The 24,209-nt window shown below is 38.8% G+C and overlaps 1 protein-coding gene across 8 annotated transcripts in view; it reads left to right on the top strand.

The window, feature by feature from the left end:
• Stxbp5 (syntaxin binding protein 5) overlaps nt 1-24,209 on the top strand; it is a 143,317-nt gene that overhangs the window by 114,538 nt on the left and 4,570 nt on the right. For 2 of the 8 annotated variants that reach the window (XM_076926835.1, XM_076926833.1), the window contains 8 exons: nt 984-1,043; nt 1,148-1,195; nt 8,226-8,276; nt 15,215-15,454; nt 16,202-16,571; nt 16,882-17,047; nt 18,692-18,803; nt 23,532-23,752. In XM_076926835.1, the coding sequence (XP_076782950.1) occupies nt 984-1,043; nt 1,148-1,195; nt 8,226-8,276; nt 15,215-15,454; nt 16,202-16,571; nt 16,882-17,047; nt 18,692-18,803; nt 23,532-23,752 (1,268 nt within the window). The remainder of the gene's footprint in view (nt 1-983; nt 1,044-1,147; nt 1,196-8,225; nt 8,277-15,214; nt 15,455-16,201; nt 16,572-16,881; nt 17,048-18,691; nt 18,804-23,531; nt 23,753-24,209) is intronic. The other 6 variants (XM_076926837.1, XM_076926834.1, XM_076926839.1 and 3 more) reach the window with 3 other exon arrangements.

The raw sequence follows: 24,209 nt of genomic DNA, 5'->3' as shown, positions 1-24,209 counted from the left end.
TTTTAAAATGTGAAAGTTTCTATGGCCATTATACTCTTTAAGTATGTTGTATTTGTATGAAAACAGCTATACCTATTTCTAATCTGGAGCTATTACTGAGATCAATGTTGGTTTTATGTTAGTTCTATATGAGATTTGGGAGAAACTATGGATGTTATTGACAAAACCAACATGGATTATTCAAGGAATAATGTTTGCAAACCTCTGTGTGTGTGATTGTATTCTGCCCATGTTTTCAGGTTTTTCTTGGTGAGAATGTCTCCTTGGCCATAGTAAAGAAGATGATTTTGGGGGATGTGGAGGTCAAGTTCAAGTTTTTGTGTTTTTACCTAATTCACTAAGGTTAATTACTTTGATTAAAGGGGTTCCTTTAAGCTTAGAAGAGGAAATCTTATTTACCTCCAGCTCTTTGTTATGTATTTACGTCTAGCAGAAAAGCTTCGTTCCTTTAGCTAATTGGAATTAGTGACATCTCCATGAGATGCACAGCATGCATGGCTCACAGATGGGTCAGAAAACAGAGTAGAAGTCTGCTGCAGTGAGGAAGGTCATGTGCATACATTTAAAAATGCTACATGAGTAAATGGTGACCATTTTATCAGAAGGATGTAAAGTATCGTGATGGCTTACAGGGGAAAGGAATCCCCACTGGGAAAGGTGGTGAATAATTTAATCTATGAGATATGTTGAACTGTGCTTCATAGGTGTCTAAATGTCATATTTCCTTTCTGTGTTTTTAACTTATAAAGTGCAGTAAGATTTTGCCAAGTTATTATACATTAAATAAAAATTATTAGAAATAAATTTTGATATAGTAGTGTCTGCTATAACAGATTGCATACTATTGGCTGCAGTGCTACAACAATCTCATATTTGTGGTCATCAATTCTTAGTGGTTGCCAGGATTTTAGTCTGTGATTGTTGCTGTGTTCTGTTTGTGACTGATCGTGTGCCCATTCCTCATGTTGTCTTTATTTGTGTAGGTTCTTCATCGCCACACAATTCAGATGATGAACAAAAAGTGAATAATTTTATAGAAAAGGGTATAGTATCTTTATTTTTAAAGTATTTTGTTTTCATTTATACTTAATTTATCTAGTTTACTCTGAATAGACTTTGACATTTTATATTAAAATATTATTTTCAGTGAAGACCCAAAGCAGAAAGTTTTCCAAGATGGTAGCCAGTGATCTAGGTAGGAAATAGAAGTTTTTATTTTGTTTCTAATCGTTGTTCCATGCTAACCCAACATCAGAATATGATCCAGTGCATTGCATCTTGTGTATAATAATTTGTTATTCCTTTGCTAAATAATAATCTCTGGGCTGTGTCTATTCTAAATGCATTTGGGAAATAATTCTTAAAATCAGTTAATTTGGGTTGTGGCTCTTTCTCTTGACTTACAGAGTGAATTATTCTGTTCATTTTTAGTTTCACTTCATTTTCAAATAAAGCAGGGTTCAATTTATGCTCTAAATACCAAGCTTACACTCTCTTTTTAAACTGTGAATTAGTTTTTCTGTATAGTTGTACTTGGATTTTTTTTCTGCCGTTAACTCCCATCTCTCTCATATTTTACAGTCCCATTTCAAGGGAATAATCTTGTAAAAAAATAGCATTATTACTGTGATCAATACCAATATCAGGGTAATTGACAGTTTCTTGCCAAGCAACACCCCCATGCACAAGTAAAAGATGTTACACTACTCTTGGTGTTTTGTACATATTTCATAATGAATTATTAGCCTAATATTCTCAAAGTATAAAGTCTAAGAAGAAAATAAATAACCAAACTTGGGAACATAATCAAATTAGAGTTTTGTAGGTCACAAAAAGTGGAATATTCTCCAAACTTTGAAAGTCTTGACAAAATAATATTATAGAAAACACACACATAAACACTCACACACATCCTACATTTTTATCACATATTCCTTGTTTTTTTTTTTTCTTATTATTTTTGGGGTGGTTGGGTGTATGTGTTTTGTGTCTGATAGTATTATTGAGAAAGCATTTGTGTGTACAGGTACATGCATGTGCACATACTTGCAAACAAAGGACAACCTCCTTAGGTGCCATCTACTTTTTGTTGTTCCTTTTGTTTTGCTCTGCTTCATTTGAGACAGGGTCTTCCACTGACCTGGCACTCACCAAGTAACTGACTAGACTGACTGGCCAGGAAGTCCCAGAGTCTGTCTCTCGCTGCCATCTCTTGGCTCAGGGATCATAAATGCACATCACCATGCCCAGCTTTTTTAAATGTGGTTTCTGGGGATGGAATTCAAGTCTTCATATTACAAGGCAAGCATTTCTACTGAGTGAGTGACATCACCGTCCCTACCACATGTGCTTTTGATCTCATTAAGGTCAATGAGTTTCTCTGCAGCTGGAAGAGGTTTTATTCTTCCTCAGTTTATACGGTTGAATTTTCAAAAATTACTACATGAAAACCCTTGTTTTCTGAGCATTGTAAATTGAACCCTGTTCAGTTATATTAATGGTAAATGACTGTTCACCCTCTGGTCATTCTTAAATATGGTGGCTTACTCTTGGGTAAAAGGGCTTTTTTCAGTTATTTATTCTTTATTGTGGTTTCAGAGTAAATCTGTTGGTAATAATAATTAAATCACTTTAATTATGTACTAACTCTTGGCAACTAATTTCTTTCTAGCATTTCGTATCCTGTTACCTCCTACTTCTGTCACTGCTGTTCTTTTCTACAGCGATTTACGAAGTAACTTTTACAGTTGTATTACCTGGCCTGAAAGAATTTTTAGAATATCTTTGTTAATGTAGTTTCAGTGTGACTTCTGAAACTTTATTAATGTGTACCTTCCCATGTTTTTCTTTTTCAAGTAGATACATAACTTCACATATTTTATGTTCAGATATTTAAAAGTCTTTATGAACAGCTTTGCCGGGCTGGAGAACATGTTTGGAAGTGTATGGCTTAGATCATGTTTGTCTCGTCTATGTTTTTCCTGTTTTGCTTTTTGTCATGCCAATCAATGCTTGTAAGAATGTTTCTTAAAAACTATGTTGACTTTATACATCTTTCCAAGGTTATGCTAGTATATGATTCTTCCTATTTATTTTTAACCAGGAACATTTTCCTCACCTACAATATCGTCATTGTATTTTGCAAGATTTTTGTCATATTGTCTCTTTCTTGATATGACAATTGTTATATAGAAATAAAGGTAATGTCTCATGGTTTTTCTTTTTCAAATGGAATCTGCCCTATATTCCATAGGGGAGGTTTTGTAGTTGAAATATTGCATATTGGATATGTACTCTCTATATGCATCTCTACATTATAATATTTATTTAGTAATAGTTAGCATCAAATATGAAAAACATGAAATACCAATGAACTGCCTACCTAGATTAGTGTTTGCTATGAAACTATCTTCATAAAAATATTAGGACTTGGGTCTGGAGAGATGGATCAGCAGCAGTTAAGAACACGTATTGCTCTTGTAGAGGATCCAGGTTCAATTCCCAGCACCCACGTCCAACATCGTGCTGCACCTACAAAGCCACTAAGGATGCACATGGTACATAGACACACCTGCAAGCAAAGCACTCCTAGACATAAAAATTAAACCACTGTTAAAGCCACTGTAGACGCCACGGGGACTCCTTAAGCACTGCTAGCACTCAGTAGTCCTCATCATGCAGTCTGCAGAGCTCAGCCGTGTCCTTAGGTGATTGTGCAGTAACATCATGCAGTCTGCAGAGCTCAGCCGTGTCCTTAAGTGATTGTGCAGTAACCTTTTGGAGTAAAAGTTAGACCCACAGCTTGCTGCTGACAAAAGAACTGCCCTGCATTGCTGTGGAATGGTTCTGTTCCTAAGTTTCACTCATTGGAGAATAATTGTCTGGTGCCAGAGACAATTATTGTGTGGGTTGCTAAAGGTGATACAGGGTGCCATTCATACTGTAGCATTACTTTTACATTTATTTCTTTGAAATAATTTTCCACACAATATATTTTGATCATGTATCTCCTTCCCCCAAGCATAAAATATGAAGTTCTTTTGCCGTGGCCTTGACAATGCAGCAGAGCTAGATGATCCAAGAACAACTTTCCAATACGATTATCTATTATGCTTTTTTGTAGCATTAGACCAGCACTATAATTTTTCTTATTTAATCATCCTAAAAATCTCATGAACTGTTATTTGTCTAATTTACTGATGAGAGACCTGAGTATAAGTTATATGTTGGTTACACAGCCAAATAATAAAGCAGAATGTGAAATACAGTGGTCTAGTTCCAGTGTCTATACTGTGTTATCTCTTAGAACAATTTGGAAAAATTAATAAAGGTTTTATATACATATATATGCATATGTAATGTACAATAGGAACTTATTATGCAGTTCATAGATAATCTAGCTACAGCTCTGCCCTGCTGCACAGTAACCTGGGGAAGAAGGGCTCATAATCAAATTCTGTACATGATTTTTTTATTGTCAAGGATTTTTTAAAAATAATAACATCATTTAAAATTTTAAGAGAGATTTATTGATGAGAAAGAAAGAGCAAATTCGATCTGAATACCAAATCTCTTTCACCGTTTTGGTACCATTGCCTGAGCCTAATATGTTATCCATGGATGTCTAACTGTCTTAAAGATCATACAAGAGAGTGAACGGGAGCAAACTGGAATACACTGGCCACTGACCCCAAAACCCAGCTACTTCTCTTGCTCCTTATTGGCAGCTAATCTAGGAAATGACTCTCACAGTGACTTTTCTTATTCTTGTACAAGAAGAGCAACACCTAAGGAAATAGCAGTGGAACATGATGCAGTAACGCCACGTGCAAAGGAAAGTTGCACGCATGTTGTCCACACGCAGTGCGCTTGCCGATGCCTGCTGGAGGAGCAACTTCATTAGTAAAATCTTGAAGACCAGTAGCTTTGCCTTGACTGTTAGTTGTTTCCATAAGTCACTTAGAAAATGTGATCAATAAAATACAGTCCACATGCTAACACTATTCAATGAGAAAATCAAAATTAACTTTGCTGAAAATTCATAACTATTTGATGATTTTTCTGTCTCATGGCATGCTAAACATGGGTTTTTAGTTGGATTCCATGCCTCCAGCTCCATTTTACTTTCTGCGTGCCAGGAAGGATTACCTAATAGCCTGAGCATGTGAAACCAGGATGGGTGAGATAGTATTAGAGACTAAAGAGTGATAAGTACTGTGCCCAATCAAGTCGAACACATATCTCTTTTTAGTGGACAGCACTCTATGCTAGATAGTAGTTTTCCTACGGCATTTGTTAAAATGGGGACCAGAGACTTCTTATGTCTCCAGTCCTAGGCCACGGAGAACCAGCTGATTGTTTACTTCTCAGAAAACCCTGGAGTAAGTCTGAAGTCAGTTTACGTGACGCGAGTGCTGTGTCAGTCATGTGCTCTCTTATTCTCACGCAAGTCCAGATGACTAACACAGCTTAAGATTTACTCTTTACGTTTCTGTTCTATATCATTAACTTATTAAAGTACACAGCTTCGATGTTCTCACCCTTTTATATTTCAAGAAAGAAGGGAAGTTAAGTGCTGCGTCCACAGTCTCGCTCTGTGCTGCTGACCTCAGGACCAGCCGAGTTGATGGATGCTAGGATATAAGGGATATAAGTTAAAGATTAAGCAATTAGTAGATAAAACAATACGAGTACATAATTAAAATGTTTTGACAGTTATAACAAAATGTGTGTACTTTTTCCAGTATTAAAAAAATGACTGGAGTTGGATCAGAATTGCTAAAGAAATATCTAACTATACTCATTTTTATGTAATACAGAATTCATGGTGCCAGACAGAAAATTTTATTTTATGGCAAGGATGTGTTTGCATTTTCAAAGATACTTGAGGTTATGTAAATTTGTTTCTAATGGAAATTCTAAAGAAAATCAAAAGAAATTCATGATTCAAGATTTTGTTGTAAGCAAAATTTTAGCAGGTCGCAGGTCTGGTAACTGAATCAGTGTATAAAAGTACTGGACTTTTCTATGCCTGCACTTGCTCTGAAATAATGACACAGAGACCTGGCATGTTTATTAAAGCTTCAGGTACTCAGCTGGGCAAGGTTCTCATCTATTCTAACCCAGCTCTACTGACTACTCCCCAGCCTCCAGCCCTGTTACCTGCCATCTTAGTCTCCTTCTGACTGCTTCTGCTCCATCCATGTACTCATGGCAACTTTCCCATGGCGACCTCCTCTGACTCCTCTCTCCATGTGGAATCCCCCTACACTGGGATCAGAAGTCCCATCTTAACACTCCTCTCCATCTATAGGCTGATCAGATCTGTATTAACAAATCAGAAATGATGGACAACAAATTTTACACAACATTGAGACAGGAGATACTTCAATAATCAAGACAGTACCAGTGTCCAAACTGCAGCCAGATCTTTAGGCACAATAATCAGCATCTGAATACAAAGTGCACAAAACTAACCCCCAACAAAAGTGTCAATAAAATATTTATAATTAACAAATTATTTATTTCATAGTATTTACTTCAAGAGGGATTATTTACAAATTATTTGTGATAGTTTTTCTGTATTTATCTGTATGTTGAATTTTGGTTTTGAAATAAAAAGTTGAGCTTATGTTGATGTATGACATTCTATACATTTGTCTTAAAGGTTCCCCACTCCTTTTTCTAAGAATATTGTCACAGAATTTGGATAATGAAGCACTAGGCTATCTACAAATACAGTAACAAGTGACTGACACGCACCCTTGTGTTTGAGAAGTGTGAGTTAGTGGCTCACAATAACTGACAGAGCAGAGTAGTGGGGTCTGGAGACACGACATCCATGACATAAGAGTCTTTTAAAAGTCATTTTTAAGCTATGCAAGATTGATTTTTCTATTTCAAGCTTCATATGTTACCAATTTATTTATATTGGACCTGTGATATCTGATGAAAACTTCTATGGCTTCTTTGAAAGTGTTGATTTAATATTGTCTTTAGAAGACTGTTTGAGGAACACCATGACTTCTAGGTTATTCTGTATCAAATATCATAGGACCCATGTATGGGAGATGCATGGCTGTGACTATAGCCAGCTATGCTAATTTTGTATTGCCTTGTACCTCTTGTCTCAATCCTAGTAAGCTGGCAAAGAAGAGCTGACTGATAGGGAAATTTGGCCCGTTGGAGTATACTAATTAGCTTAGACAAGCTGAGCAGTAACTAGGTGACTTCCTCCCTACCCCAAAGTCCCTCCCAGTCTACCTCAGGCCTATTCCTAACACTGGATTTGTCATTTTTTTAGATGTGGAGGTTATGTACTGTGACTGGATTTCTCTTTGTTTACATGGCGCCCTTATGGACTAGCAGGGTCTGTGCTTTAAATATCTCCTAACTCTCCAAACTTTAACCAAATGTATGCATTCATGTATTAACCAATATTTTTTTTTCAAAATTTTACATAGGGAGCACTATCCTCTGACGCATGCACTACCACTAACAGAATAGTTGTAGCAAACTGACTCCTAACTTAAATCACTTCCTAAACTAAAGCAATAACTGATTTTGAGGATGGAAAGTGAATTCCATGAAGTTTGTAGATAAACTTTGAATTTTTCTATCAATAAAAATACCTATATTTACATTTTATATAAATACCATGATTTTAGATTAAGCATGACTTGAAATAGAAATGGAAGTATTAATTTATACCAAATAATGGTTCTGTCAAATATGTTTATTACACAAATATTTTGATTCGTTAAGAGATATAGGTGTGTCTTCTAAAAATTAATTTTAAAACAATGGCAAGTGCAGAAGCCATGGCGTTGGGAGCTAGGAAGACCTTGTGTCTACATCCTAGCCTGGTCTCATGGTGTTGCTTCATCTGCAACACAGTCCTTCTGAGGAATAACATTCCTCTTTGTGGAAAAGTCAAGCCTTCTCCTGTAGCCCTAAGCAATCACTATTTCTAAGTAACGAGTGTATAATGCTGCCTTGAAGGAAGAGCTTCAAGCACACAGAGATTACATCAAGTGAGTACACACTTTTAAAAAATGGGAAGGAAGATTTGTTTCTTCCGCTCTTGATGTTGCTAAACATAGTTTAATCACCTCAGAATCTTGATTTCAGAATAAAATTATTCACTTCTATCTTGAAAATCAGTTGCTATGATAAATATCAGTTAAATATTTCGCAAAATTTTAAAAATATATTTTATTTTTCAGCAAAGATGTCAAGGAAATTAAGCTTGCCAACTGACCTAAAGCCTGATTTAGGTAAGTAGAACATCCAAAGTAACTGAACCTTAAGGAGGAACTGACAGCTTCAGGAGAAGGGTCTGCCCCTGGGTCAGTGGAAGATCCCTGAGTCAGGATGAAAATACACTCCTGGTCTGTCAGCACAGTACAGTAGGAAAGTGGAGATCTGAAGATAGGAAATGATTGTAGATCACACTGAGTCAGGGTTACAATGACAAGATGCTCAGTTGACTTAACACCTTTGAAACAGTATTTTGGCTGCACACTCAGGGAAAACAAAACACATATTCACCTGCCTTCCTTGCTTTTTTTCCAAATAAAATTTAGTCAAGCTGTCTCGGTTATGGTTTAAGTTTTATTAAAATTATTTACATCCCATTCATGCAAAACCCTGTTTTAAATTCTACACAGTTAATTCTATACTTACTATTTTTAAAAGAGGCAACTAGTTTTTCATGCAGAATGAGTCTCTCATTAAAGACTGTCATTGTTGGCTTTGATAGTAAGTGCGGAATGCTGTCTGGTAATCCTTTTTGTAGCTCATTCCCTATGCAGGCAGTGGGAAGGTACTCACACATTATGCTTTAGTCTGTCTCATAGCAACTCTTGGTATTCATATTGACAAATGGGGGCGCAGTAAAGAGAGCAAGCTCCACGTGGCTCAGCAGTGGTTCTCAGCCTTCCCACACTGCAGCCGTTTAATCATTTCTCACGCTGGTTGGTGCTGACCCCCAACCATAGAATTATTTGGTTGCTACCTCACAACTGTAATTTTGCTACTGTTATACATTGTAATGTAAATATCTGGTATGCAGGATATCTGATATGCCCCCCAAAGTTGAGAACCACCTTAGTACAGGCAAAGCCACATTTCTCTCTAAAATTCCCCCTCCCTGAAATGTCTGTTTTGTTTGAAGAAGTGCACTAAAGGATGCTTTTTGCTGGGTGTTATCGTAGAGATGACTGAGTTGCCCCACTCATTCCTCTTCCCAGTTATAACTAGACTCTTTTCCAGACTGAGATGTTGATCCTGTTCAACATACTCATTTTAGCATCTCTCTGCCATTTCCTTTACCACCGCTTTTATACTGAGAGGAAGCATGTGGTAATTAGTATAGGCATACCAGTATATAGCTATGATCAGAAAGTTCTGAGCATAGAAAATGTAATTTAGTTGAATTTTATACTCTTAAAGGGAAGTGAAAATTAACCATAAAATACAAGCTAAGTCCTTGTTTCCAGATGATCAACATCCTTTATTATAAAAAATGAAAATCTGAATGCCTTGTAGATGTTTGTATGTGTGTGTGTGCATGTGAGTGTTTGTATGTCATTGTCAAAGAATAAGTTTAATTGAAAACATTTATGTAAAACTGTAAAAGTATGATTTATAACTAAAATATAAAAGTCACAATTTGAACCCAAGTATTTTTTAGGCTTATGGTGTACATTTCTTTTTTTTTTTATTATTAGATATTTTATTTACATTTCAGATGGCATGGTGTACATTTCTTAAGCTTACCATGTACATGTTTGTTCTAGAAGATGATAAAGGATGTTCATCACACGTGTGGAGAGGCTTGTGGATTCAGTAACAATAAACATTGTCAGTTAAGCTGACTGTGACTCTTTCAGTATCTTAAAAGTCTCATAGTCTCAAGTACGCATTTAGAAGTACTTTGGCACCACAGCGTATACCTTTAATATAATCCTACCACTCAGGAGGATCTCTGTGAGTTCAAGGCCAGCCTGATCTACAGAGCAAGTTTCAGGACTATATAACAGTCAACTATTTTTTAAAGTGTATATTATATATTACCACTATACCAGAATTAAGTCTGTGTGTCCAACCTACTTTTACAGGCCTGTTTAATTACTTGTTAAATGATACATTTTGAGGTGATTCTGTAGATTGAATAAGAATGGCAACATGTGGTATTATGATCATAGTTGGCATTTGGCAAACTAGCAACTTTTATCTTGTTCTTCATAGTAGAGCTGTTCCTCATTGTCTAGTAGGGCACAGCTGCTCTCCCACTCTCAGTCATCCAGGCAAAAGCATCAAGAGGTCTGAAGCCAGTCTGGTCTACACACTGAGGCCATGTCTCAAACATGCAAGCGAATGAACACTTCTGCTTTGTTTAGCTTATGTACTTTCTGAAAAGTCACGCTATAAGAGCCATGCAATCTAACTTAATAGAGATAGGTGGAATTGTATTTCATGAAATACTGAAACTTCTGACTTGATCAGTTCTAAGTAGATATGATAGAATAGGCCACCTCTTTCTGTCATGTTGGAACTTAGTGGAGCCTGAAGAATTCCTTTGATGATTTACTTCTTATCAGTAAATCAGTAAATCACATAATGAAACTGCTATGTGATTTAATATTTAAATTAGTATACTCTGGACTGATGGCTTTGAATTAACATTTCAATGTAAATTATTGTTAATCTCCTACAATTTTAACAAGTATAGATTTTTCCACCTGTTAGTTTACTGAAATTTCTGTTACCAACTTTTCCTGTATCATTGCTTCCCAACCACTGTTATCTCCAGGGCACAGTTAATATTGTCTGAACTTTCTATGTATTGTTTAAGCAACAAAGTGTGTTATTGGAAAATACACTTACATTTTAATTTTAAAAAGTAGCCTTGAAGATTTTCAAAAGTTAATAAATTTTTATAGTCAGTGTCATTTTATAAACTCATCTACAAGTGTGATATTTGTTGATTATAGAAAGTTGTTTCTTTTACATTAAGAACTTTAGTTATTTTCTGTTGCTATAACAAAATACCCAAGTTGTTAATAAAGAGCTTGTGTATTAATAATTCACATTTTAAAGATCCACCTGCATGATACCCTTATCTGTCTGTCTCTGGTCAGGGCTCTCTTGCTGCATTACATCATGGTAATTACATGGTAATTATACATGGTGTATAGTGTCATGGTGGGAAAATATGTTAGAGGGATAGGTCATGTGGCATCAAGGCCAGAAGTGAGACAGAGTCAGAGGCCAGCCCTTCTCGTGTCCAACTAGACTAGGTTGACTTGAGAACGGCTCACGTCTTGTGTGGCGGGTGCTGCGGTGTCATGCACCTCCTTCTGGATCCTGCCCTTAATGGTGTGCTGCTGTCAGCATTGCCATGCTGAAGAGGGAACTCTTCCAGCACACGGGCCTTTGGATGACCCCCTCACAGTCTGTGAAGTCGCAGACATCACAGCAGTCACCTTTTCTCCACATTATCTGTAACAGAAGCACAGACTGTTGAACAGAAGAAGGATGCATTTAGAAACTGCCGTGACCTTCACTAGGGTCAGCTATTATCAAAATTACATTACAAAAAATTACTAGGGAAATATTTTCAATTTATGAATCTAAATTTGTTTGCAGGAAGTTTGTGGGAGTATAAGGATTAGGTAATGCCTTTTTATATTACTGAAATACACCTTAGAAAGCGTTTCTTGCATTTTTATTAATGACATTTAAGAAAATATTGAAAGCCATGATTTCAAAAGCTCAAAAGCGTAGTGTGCTAAGTGTGATTGTCAGATGTTTCTGGGAATTTTAATGTATCCTGATGGCAGCGTTGAGCAGAATGTCTTAAGCTGTCAGTTATAGTTCCATCTTCAGTGTTTATTGAATAAAGTTTACAAGTGAAGCACTAGGACATTCTACAGAGCATCAGAAGCCATCTCAGAGGAGGAAGTAAGACAGGTCTGAAATAACTGGGGACCGCTGTTTCATGACAACCCTGGGAGGGAACAAAGCTTAATAGCTGTAGACCCAAAGACCAGAGGACCTCTGTGGCTTAGGAGTCCCAGTGAACTGACTGGGATTCCAAGTGTTGCTTGGTACAAAGGGTGCAAGTACCAGAAGATCACAAAAGTTAAACACAGGCTATATTTGTGCTGGGAGCCTCCCATCCTGGAGCAGGTTGAGGCCCAGACACAGAGTAGGACTCTGGTGTGGCTTTGAAGACTGGTGGGTCTCCTGGACGTTCTAACTCCCTAACTATTCTGAAATGCTGATGATAACTTCTAAAAAGACTTAAAAACTTTCTTGCTCTTAATGAAAGTAAAAAGCTGCTGGTTTAGGCAATTGACCCTGTAGCATGGGGCAGCGGTGGGGGTGGGGTGGGTGGGAGTTGGGGGGGTGGCTAAGTAATGTGGCCTTTGTTCTATCTCAGTGGGAACTGCACAGCTCTAACTTTCAGCCTGCTAGTCTAGAAGTCTCAGGAAGAAAAGGGGACACTTTGAAAAGTGATTATAGCATTTAATTCTAAGTTGTAAAGATTTTTGTATGAAAGCTATCTAAGAAAAAGGGGGAAAGCAGAAAGATCCTAAGTGGGTCAGGGGAAATTTTTTTCTCACATTCTTCTCTTTGGAACAATAAACTTCTATTGAACCAGGAGATGAGAATAACACTTGCAGAAAGAAAAACTTTCACATAAGCAAATATGCATAAACTGACACAAATTCATATACAGATTCACACATACATATTTATACCTTTCCATGCAAACCAGTTGGGTTCAGCTTGCACAAATTCTAACAATTACATACTTACACACACACATCCATACTTACATATGCATTTGGAGCAAAAGGCCAAATGAGCTCCAATCTTTATTGCATAGAGAAAGAAAAAGCTTCTACCCTTTTATTGCTAAATGAATTAAACCCAAGTTTTTAAGAAGAAAGCTTTGTTCCTTTAATAAGACTAGGCCTGCCTTGTTATTAAGAAAAGCCCTGTTCTGCCCCATGGTCAGGAGAAGCCTGCCTGCTCCTTTTGCTCTCTCTGTACCTTCTTTTGGCCTCTTTCCCTCTGCATTGGCACATTGCTCTCTTAGTTTTTATGTTACCTTTAGTTTCTAAGTTATTCCACTCTGTATTCTCCTTCTAATCTTGCTTTCTCCTCCTGCTCTGATGTCACAATAATGTGCTTACTCTCAATGCCTTTTTTTCCAATGTTGTGCCTATACTTCTAAGTTCTTGAGTTCAGTTCTGTCTAAAAAGCGTTCTGTCTAAAAAATTCTCCTCAGCTCAGTTCTGACTCTTCTCTTTGTCCTCATCACTTATACATCTTTCAGAATACATGATCACATGTTTAAAAGATCATCACAAATTCACACATACAATCAAATCATAAATTTAAATAGAAGTTTACAACACAGAATGTTTACATGCATATCCCTTAGGAGTAATTATCTGGCTAAACATCTGTCTCCTGGCACAGCTCCATAGATTCACTGGAAGTTAAAAAACATAACTAAGTTATTAGTGAAGTTTGGTATAGATAAACCCAGTCAATATTTTATTTTCTGTCCTAACACCTATAATAAATCATTAGTTCCCCTTTATGACCTTTGGTTAATGGTTTTACAACCTCTTGGAATGTGCTCTGAGTAGGAGAAAGTCTGGTTACTATCTAGAAGCAATTAACTGGTGACACACGGAAGACTGGCAGAGTTCTCATTACTCATAGTCAGTTTTGACTATCAGAAAAGGACCTAATAGCAGTCCCACTATAAAAGAGCTTAGTAAATACAGATATAATTTCAGTTCTTACAGGATCATTAGTTTGTCCTATGATGGCTCCTGACATGTTTGGAAAAAAAAATCAGAAGTCTCCATTTGGATTCTATAGCAAACTGAAAATGTATAACATTGGGAAGCAGAGCCAGGAAGTTAAGGTTCGATATAAGAATTCTGGACAGTCTTAATAAGACTGAGAGCATGACTAAATGGACATGTAGAAGCTACTGAGGGTGTCTCTAATCACTGCAATTTAGTCACAACTGTGCCTATAAAGTTGAATTCTATTAGTGCTAAGAAATTCAAGGTGGAATCATCAGACTAGTTTACGTGGAAAGGAGAATCTGAATTCAGAATAACAGAACTAGATTGTTGACAGTAAAACAAGAAACAGCCCTGAGACAGTGTGTGGCCTCCCAGCTCCTGTGGAGGTAAATAGAAAGCATGGGACCAGAATTCTGATGTGCTCCTTAAGATAACCTGAATGTCCTAATGTCAGTAAAATTTCATGCTTTGTTAATGAGATAATTTCTCAGGAGACAAAGCAGAAAGCATTTGGTAATGCAGTTCCCAGAGAAAAAGGCCGAGACTTGAGATGGGATCAAAAACAAGAATCTCATGGAGAGAAATTAATGAGTATAATCTTAAAATAGCTGCCTCAGGCTCTGGAGATGGCTGGGCAGATAAGAGCACTGGCTGTTCTTAGAGAGGACCTGGGTTTAATTCCCAGGACCCACACAGCAGCTCACAGCTATCAGTAAGTCCATTTCCAGGAGTCTGAACCCTCACACACACACACACACACACCTACCTGCAGGCAAAACACTGATGCATACAAAATTAAAAATTTGAAATAAAGTAGCTGTATCCTTACAGACCAGCTTCAGTGGAGAAGTGTGCATGGCATTAGTAGTGACCCAGATACCAGTTACACATTCTGAAGCCAGGTTTCTTAGATGACTACTATTTGTGATCAAGAAAGTGGGGGCTACCTTTTGCATCACTTTTGTGGTATTCATGTGAACAGACCGGGAAGCAGAGGTGGTCCCGCCTCAAGCATTTCTAGATGTACTTTGTACATGTAACAACCGAAAAGATCTTCACATTTTTAGTTTTATCTAATCATGAATTGTGACGCCAAGGACGTAAGAGCTCCATCAGAACAGTTGGTGCCGGCACTAGAGGACACAGGATCAGACTTTCTTTGGTAGCTGCCCTCCTCACTTCTGAAAACTATTTATTTATTTGCATTTTAAATTTAAGCAAAGGGGAAATTTTATTAACCTAATTTTTTCTTTCTTTCTTTTTTTTTTTTTACCTTAAAGGACATTAAAAACTTTGTTTGTTTTGTGGTTGTTTACAACAGAAGGTGTGGTATTTGATAAACTAAGGCAATCCCACATTTTAAATCATTCCAGATGTAAAAGACAATTCCTTCAGTAGATCAAGGAGTTCAAGTGTAACAAGCATTGACAAAGAGTCCCGGGAAGCCATCTCTGCTCTTCATTTCTGTGAGACTTTCACTCGGAAGACAGACTCATCCCCATCCCCGTGCCTGTGGGTGGGGACCACAGTGGGAACTGCGTTTGTCATCACGCTGAATCTCCCCCCGGGGCCTGAGCAGAGACTCCTTCAGCCAGTGATTGTGTCTCCCAGTGGTATGTATGACCTGGTGCAGCCTACAGACGTGTGTCCCACGTGAGACATCCTCCAGCTTCATTAGAAGCTCCAACTTTTCATTTACTGTGAAGAGAAGTGATATTAATGATAGTTTTTATGTTTTAAGAAGTAAATATTCTAGGACCATGGGGAAGGCTCAGACAGTAAAATCACTTGCCACTCAAGCCTGCCAACTTGTGTAGAGTCCCCAGAACTCAGATCAGTAGCTTAGAGCAGGTGGTTCACGTCTGTAACAGTAGCACTCGCATGTCAGGATAAGAGAGGTAAGACAGGGAAACTGACCCAGAGCTCTCGGGTCAGCCAGCCCCAGAAACAAGGGGCAAGAGAGACCTAGCTCCCAGAGTCGCTGCCTCATTTTCACAGGTGCTGTGTACACAAATTAGGGTTGGTTTTTTTAATTAAAATAAATTTTCTAGTTCTACATTTGAAGGAAACAGCATTTATTTATTCATTTATTAATCTGCAGGTCAGATATGTATGTGTATGCGGAGTTCATTAATTATCTGTAAATTATTAACCTTTGACATTTATGTTTGGATCATGTAATAATGACATATTTTTCAGACCACTGGCTACCTGGCTTGAGTTTTGGATTTTATCAGTGACCTGCATGTACAGTGCAGTGTTGAGTCAACAGATTTGTGTGGATTTAGTATCAGAGTTGGAATAAGCATATTTACTCTGAATTTTAAAATGGAAGTATATACTAAACTTCTACATTCTAGGTACTATATTGAGGTTAAAAGGTGCAATCTTGAGGATGGCATTTCTGGATGCCACGGGCTGCTTAATGCCACCTGCATATGAACCCTGGAAAGAGCACAACGTTCCTGAAGAAAAAGACGAAAAGGAGAAATTGAAAAAGCGGCGACCTGTCTCAGTGTCCCCCTCCTCTTCTCAGGAAATTAGTGAAAACCAGTATGCAGTGATATGTTCTGAAAAGCAAGCAAAAGTAATCTCACTGCCAACCCAGAACTGTGCATACAAGCAGAACATCACTGAGACATCCTTCGTGCTCCGTGGAGACATTGTCGCACTGAGTAACAGTGTCTGCCTCGCCTGCTTCTGTGCCAATGGCCATATTATGACTTTCAGGTAAGAAGGAGGCCATTCTTTAACACATACAGTATGTCTGCTTAGATCACATAAAATTCAGCTTGAAAAAATATTGTATTACCTACACACTGAGAATTTGTTTAACAGGAAACAAGGATATGAGAAATATAAATATTTTCCTTCTCTAGGTATATAAACTAAACAGTTTAACAGCCCCAGTGATTTCCCTTTTTTTCGGAGTAGTGGTTCTGAGCATCCTGTCTTCGTGTGTAGTATCATTGTACCTGTCCTGTAGCATCTATAAACAACCTGTTGCATATTACCAATAAATGACTTCTTTTCCCTCCAGTTTGCCAAGCTTGAGACCTCTGCTGGATGTCTACTACCTGCCCCTCACCAACATGCGGATAGCCAGGACATTCTGCTTCGCCAACAATGGACAAGCCTTATACCTAGTTTCACCTACAGAAATCCAGAGACTTACCTACAGTCAAGAGACATGTGAAAATCTTCAGGTGAGCAACAAAACATTGGAAATTCTGAGGAGCTTGAGGGTCCTCAAGTTCGGCCAACTTGGGAGAACTCAGAGTCTTGTTGTTTTCATGTCTGTTTTATCACATTCTTACCCTATGCTGGGTGTCACAGGGCAGCTTTCCTGTGCATGGATAACACACTTGGGCACAGCCTTTCCTTTTCTCCGCCTGCCCCTTAATTAGTCCTCACTGCACCCCACACAGTTTTCTTTCTGTTCTCATGTTACCTATACAAACAGCTTTATAGATCAGGATGAAATCTAGAATCCACAATTGAGGGGAAAACATGCCAACTTGTCATTCTATCACTTCTTGATTTGCTTAATACACCTATCACAGTAGATCACCAATCTGCATTTTAGCTCCAAACTGTAAGGTTCTTAAAAGGAAATGAATGGGGGAAAAAACTGTCACCCTGGATTCAGCAAAGATCTCTGAGCTGCAGCCCAATTGCCTCTTCCTGCCTGTTGTAAAATCACGAATTGGTGACTTCAGAGTAAACTTTTATAAGAGTGAACTTTTACTGAAAGTAAACGTCTAGTCTTCTGAACAGAACCTTGTAAGAAATTAGGACATGCCACAACTATACTAAAACGTTGGTAAAGCATTCTTCTGATCAAGCTTTGTGTTAAAGACCTCTTCCTTCCTCTCTGCATCCCTGTTGGTAAAGCATTCTTTTGATCAAGCTTTGTGTTAAAGACCTCTTCCTTCCTCTCTGCATCCCTTGTTTCCTTCTTGTCTCAGTGTCCTCAGTAGGACTTCAGCTATGGTGACAGGGTGGAGTGAGCAGACTGCTCTTTGTCCCCAGTCTTAGTGGGATGGGGCACCCTTCCATTTTCTCTATTTAGTACCAAGTTGGCCATAGGATCGTCATGTGTTAAATGTGCTTCTTTCAGTCCTGGCCCCTCCCTTTTGGTGGCCATGCCTCTCTCCAAACTTACTTATCCCTTTTCCTCTGTCTGAAGACTTTTGGTAGTAAGTTCAGGCAAGCCTTGACAGTGTAGAAGCCTCTCTTCCCTCTTCTTGCCATGTTTCTGAAGTCCCACGTGTCAGATGGTGTTTATGGAAATTGCATGCTTATAAGAAAGGAAATTGATGCGTTTCCAGTCAAGATCATAATTCTGAAACTGAATATGGCCCCTGTTACACTGAACGCCTTGGCCTACAGGTAGGAAATATGCTTTCTATTAGAAGGTGACCTGATTGTCAGGCAAATTATCAGTTCTTTTTGAATTAGATTGAAATGTTTTCTTGAAAGTCAAATACTCACTTGGCATGACAGTGCAGTCCCAGAATTAAGAAAAGATCTTCTATTCCAGGCTAGCCTGAGATATAAACCAAGACAGTCTCTGATACAAAAGTTGCCTCACCCTGTAAGTGGGCATACTGTCTTGTCCCTAATGCAAACAAATAATGGGAGGAAGAAACGGCAAATTATCTCAGTTAAGTCTGCTCTTGGAAGCCGAGTCACCGTGCTCCTGATGTGGGTGCTGGGAATGTGCTCCTTACCTGCTGGTGACTCTCGAGGGAGTCGGCACCACCATTACAGCATTTGCAGTGCTGACCCTGTTAATGAGATTTCTGCTTCCTGGAAGCACTAACATTATCATTTGTGTTGATTTGAAGGAGATGCTCGGCGAGCTCTTCACACCTGTAGAAACACCAGAAGCACCAAACAGAGGGTTCTTCAAAGGCTTGTTTGGAGGCGGTGCACAATCGCTCGATAGAGAAGAACTATGTAAGTTGGCTGATATCCCTTTAAGACAAAGATATTCGACCCATATAAAATTTTTGTTATATGTATGAATTATGCTTTTTTATATTCACTGCATCAAACTTTGCATAAAACTTTTTCATTCTGTCCTCAATCGGGAAAATTTTCCCAGGCAACCAAAATCAGTATAACTTCGAATGGCACCAGAGAGAAAGCAACGGAAGAGAGACAAAGCTGGCTGGATTCATATGGGGTCTTTTTCCAGTACAGGGAGTTCGAACTTGGGCTTTGTTGTAGCCTAGCAAGACTGTCGGTGGCTTACAACCCCAACACTCAGTTACTGACTCTGGTCTGCTGCTGGGGAAGGAGAACAGTCTGCTTCCAGTTTCTTGCCTCATAGCAGCTGACTAAGGAGTTACCAAGGTCCCACTGTCCCCCTTAAGGGCAGAACAGTCTGTAGCTCTGTTTTTCTTTACAAGTACTGGATAAACCAGTATACAAAACCTTAAAACCAAATCTTTATCAATTACTCTTTGTATTAGCTCTCTGTCACTGCTAATCCACAAATCACTGACCTGAAACAAGCTGGCCTACTAGGCTCCTCGGCCTCAGTTCTGTATGTAAGAAATAAACACGCTTTATACTGGTGCCACCAACATGCTGTTCTTTATGGATGGCTCTTTTGACTTCTGGAGGTTATCTCTGTTCCTAAACTCCTGGTCTCTTTGTCACCGTGCAAGGCAGTGTCGCATCTCTGTTGTTCTGGATCTCTGTCCTTCCTGCCTACAGAAGCTCTTTGCTCTTAAGGAGTACTGCAATTTGGTTGAGCTCACCTAACTGATGCAAAGTAACCACTCCTTGTCTGGGTCCTTGGCTTAATCACTTGTGAAGCTCGGCTCCTATTACAGGGTGACACCTCCCTGCCTTCCAGAAATTGAAATGTAGCCATCTTGAGGAAGGGGGCATTTTTCTACCTAGCAACAGTTATTTATTTTTAGGGAAAAAAATGAGAGTTAATTTTAGTAGAAAGGGTATTGCCTACCACACACAGGTCCTGACTGGATGAAGAGTTAGATGTATGGACAGATGCGTGGATGCACACATGGCCATGAAGTAAATGTTAACAGAAATTTATAACGTCCACTGACGATATTAAAATGTCTAACACTTTGTTGAGAGAAGTAAAAGAATATTCCAGTGGATCCAAATACTGAGTTCATGGACTGCATGAGTTCTCCAAAACCCTGGTGTATGCCTGTGCTGTGAGAGGCACTTCCTGGGGAGATGGAACACACCTTGCTGTTCATTCCACAAAGGAAACCCACCACAGACCAAAGTCACGATCATACCAATGTCCGACTTGGTTGATCACTGAGTTCTTCTTGGGTGTTACTAGTAACTAGGCCTATCAATGAGGGTTTCTTAGGGGAGTAAGATGACCACAAAGCACTGCATCACAGGACCTCTCAACACAGGTGATGACTAAACAGGCTGCAACCCTAGACTCTGCACAGCTTGAAGGCAGCTGGATGGTCCAGGAGTCCCCTCTCCACAGCATAGCTGACCTCTTTTCCACAGTAGATGTCTGTTGCTGTAAGGTGGAGAGAAGTCTTAGAGACTGCCTGAGTTCCTGCCTGCCTGCCTGCCTGCCTGCCTGCCTGCCTGCCTGCCTGCCTGCCTACGCAGGAAGTTTTGCTTACCTCTGGGTCTCATGTGCCTCCCTGTCCTATTAATAGGATGCTTCAGTTCAAGGAAACTGCTGAACAACAGCATGAGTGTGTATACACCTACACATTGTCCATATACAATGACATTCTAATCTAAGTACTTACCCAACACTGTGGCTAGTGGCAAATTTATGCAGAAATCAGAGGAATCTTGCCTCTTCTTTTCAAATTACAGGCACAAACTAGTATAATCACACAAGAAAAGAAAAAGAAACACATGTAGATTGGAGTGGAAAAAGTAAAATTGTCTGTATTTTCACATAACAGAGTCTTGATGATAGATGATCCTAAGAGAGCTAGCCTAAAGTAAATAGAGCTGATAAACAAGTTAGCAAGGTGAAAGGAGCCACGCTCTGTCCTTAAAGGTTGCCTGTATTTCTCTACGCTAACAATGAATAACCCAAAAATGTAACTCAGGAAGCAGTTTCGGTTATCTCATCCCTCAGTCTGTGTCTGTGCTGACGTCCTGAGAGAAGTAGGATGTGCTCCCCTCACGGTTATATGGAGTGCTCAGGGGAGCACTGATGTTAGCTCTTCTCTGAGTTCTGCAGTGTAAAATAAACCACCTAAAAATAACTTCACAAACAAGCAAACCATATTCTCACTAAAACTTGAGTGTGTTATTTAAAGAAATTAACAGGTATACACAACAGCTTCTCATGTTCTTGGGTTTAAGGACTTTTTTTATCCTGCTGACGTATTAGCACTGCTCCTCAAACCAATCTGAACAATCCCCATTAGACTTGAATGTTTGCGTAATATGATAAACAGTTACTAAAATTTACATGAAATAAGGAAGTAAAGATAACCCTTCCACATACAGAAAAATCTCATGTTTCCATAGCTAATTTTATTTGTAATGAATACTATAGAATGAAATCAAGAAGGTGAGTAGTTTCCACCAGCCATCGCAATAGTTCATAAATATAATAAAGGACATTATAAATTAAATAGTTATATATAAATGAGTGGCTTTTAAAATAATTCCTATATAAGCTCACTGTAATAAGGCATCCTTTTAAAATAAGTGGTGTGTGTTTTGAGGGTTCTCTACTACACAACACCAAGAAAGAATTCTTACAGCTTTCCAGCGATGAGTAGATACCTATCCATGAAACTCTAGTTCACTATTTCCTCCCCTCTGTGACTCTCAGACATCTTAAAGGAAAAGCGAAGGTTGGGGGCACACACTTCCCATCACAAAAGTTACACAAAGCTCTAGTCTGTAAGACAGTGGGATACTGGTGTGACGTAGCAATAATGTACAATTGAGAGTCCAAAAGTTAGCCAATAGCATTTTTAGTCAAGGATTTTTCTCAAGGATGCTGAGAAAATCCACTAGGGAAATAGTGAACCTTTCAATAAATTATGTTGACACAGCTACTAGATGTTCACACGGGTAAAACCAACAACATGAAAATTAAGTCAGAACAACCAAGGACTTCTACATGAGAGGTAAAGCACAAAGCTCTTCGAAGGAAATGAAATAAATCTCTGCCCCCTCTGTTAGTCAGAGGTTAACCAGGTATAAACAACCAGAGAATTAATGAAGTAAATTATAGTTTATGTATGTGAAAATGGTATGTTTCAAAAAATAAATAAATAGCAAGAAGAATAGATTCAAATAATAATAATAATTCAAACTACATACATACCATATATGATACCTGATAAAGTCTACATCCAGAACATACAAACTACATACATACCATATATGATACCTGATAAAGTCTACATCCAGAACATACAAAGAACTCATAATTCCATATTAAAAGAATAAATAACCCAATTTGAGTGGATAGAAGGTTTGGATTTCTTAAATATTCTTGATCAGTAATCATCAGATGTCCACCATCATTTGTCATTCAGGAAATAGTGTGTATCAAAGCCGTCATATTCACTAGGATAGCTGTCATCAAAGGGACATACGAGCATTAGAAGAATGTAGAGAAACTACAGCCCACATTGCTGGTGGAGATGAAGTGGCATTTCTTCTTTAGAGAGCTGCCCCCTAGACCTCAGAAATGTCAACATTGAGTTCCCAAGTGACGCAGACTATTTTACAGCCGTTCTGTTCCCAGGCATATACACCCAGGGGAACTGAAAATGCACATTTACACAAAGACTTCCACAAATGTTCAAGGGAGCACTATTTATAATAAGCCAAAAGTGCAGGAACAACTCAAGTCCATTGGTGAGAGGACAAGCAAAATGTGGTGTACCTTTAAAATGATACACTGTTTAGCCAGGAGGAACAGCACTGCTGCTGCTACACAGATAAACCAGGCAGTGGCCTCAGTGACAGCAGTCAGCCACTAAAGGCCACAGGCTGTGTGGGTGTGTTTATATGGAATATTTATGGTAGGCAGATATATGGAGCTAAAATAGAGCAGGACCAGGAAAAAGGAGAGTAGACAGTGAGGGTAACAGGCCACGGGCTTCCTTGTGGGCTGTGAAGACATTCTGGGATGGTGAGAGTGTAAGAGAGGTTGTTATAGGTCAGGGAAAGAAATAAAAGTACAACTGGACTCTAACCACAGGTTCTGATACGTGCTGTGAGCTGGGTGTTAGATAATCGGGGCCTGAGTACTGAATGGTAGGGGCAAACAAGCTATCTTAACAGAAAAGTATGATTTTACATATTTGAAACGTGGAAACATTAATAGAGACGAAGAAGGTATGTCTACAGGTATGAGTCTGAAAACTTAACTATAGTGCTAGCAGCCCAGAAGGCAGTTTTAGTTATGAGAGCCACAGCAGCGTGCCCGCATCTCCCAACAGTTGCCAGCCAGCCCTGCTTCCCCAAGTCTCTGCTGTGTGATCTGGGAGAAAGTACGATGTTTAGAGCACTGCTCTGTAGTTTTACATATTTGAAAAAGCATCTAGAAATAATTTAAAACCACATAATCAAGGTATGTTCTAAAGTTAAATATTAATATTGTATTGCCAAAAATTGTACTTTAATGTTGCCACACGGTGGGATTTTTATTTATTTATTTTTCTCTAATTCACTAAAACCTTCCAGTTGGAGAGTCGTCCTCTGGAAAGGCCTCCAGAAGCCTTGCGCAGCACATCCCGGGCCCCGGTGGGATTGAGGGTGTGAAAGGAGCTGCATCAGGAGTGGTGGGGGAACTCGCCCGAGCCAGGCTGGCCCTCGATGAGAGAGGACAGAAGCTCAGTGACTTGGAGGAGAGGACTGCAGCCATGATGTCCAGCGCAGACTCGTTTTCCAAACATGCTCATGAGGTATGCCTGGCACTCGGTCACCCAGAGTTAGAGAAAGCAAATATGAAATGAGTACATTTTGTAAATTCAGTTATTTCTACAAGCATGTACTTTGTATAATTTCAAGTACCAATTTTTACCACAAGAGGGAACCATACAAGAATCTGGCAGTGGTTCCTGGCCTCTCCTGAACATTCTGAAGGAACACACCTACCTTTGGGACGTTTGTCAGCAGTGTAGAAGCTTTGTAGCTGTTTGGCAGTGACTTCAATAATAACACCATCCTTCCTTAACTCCTCAAAGTCTGAAACCACCTTGTCCTAGGAAGGAAGTCAGTTGTCTCCTGGATTCTTCCTAGTAGATCTAAATAACTCAAATCTATTATAATATTGAGGAGGCTCGTGTGCTTTGTAAACTAATGCATAAGGAGGAGTAGTGGAAAAGCTTTTGTAGTGAACTGATGGACCTCAGAAACAGA

This window comes from Arvicanthis niloticus, chromosome 28, assembly GCF_011762505.2.
Source record: "Arvicanthis niloticus isolate mArvNil1 chromosome 28, mArvNil1.pat.X, whole genome shotgun sequence".
NCBI lineage: Eukaryota > Metazoa > Chordata > Mammalia > Rodentia > Muridae > Arvicanthis > Arvicanthis niloticus.
The sequence above is the reverse complement of the archived record's forward strand: the minus strand, read 5'-3'. Positions and strand labels throughout refer to the sequence as shown.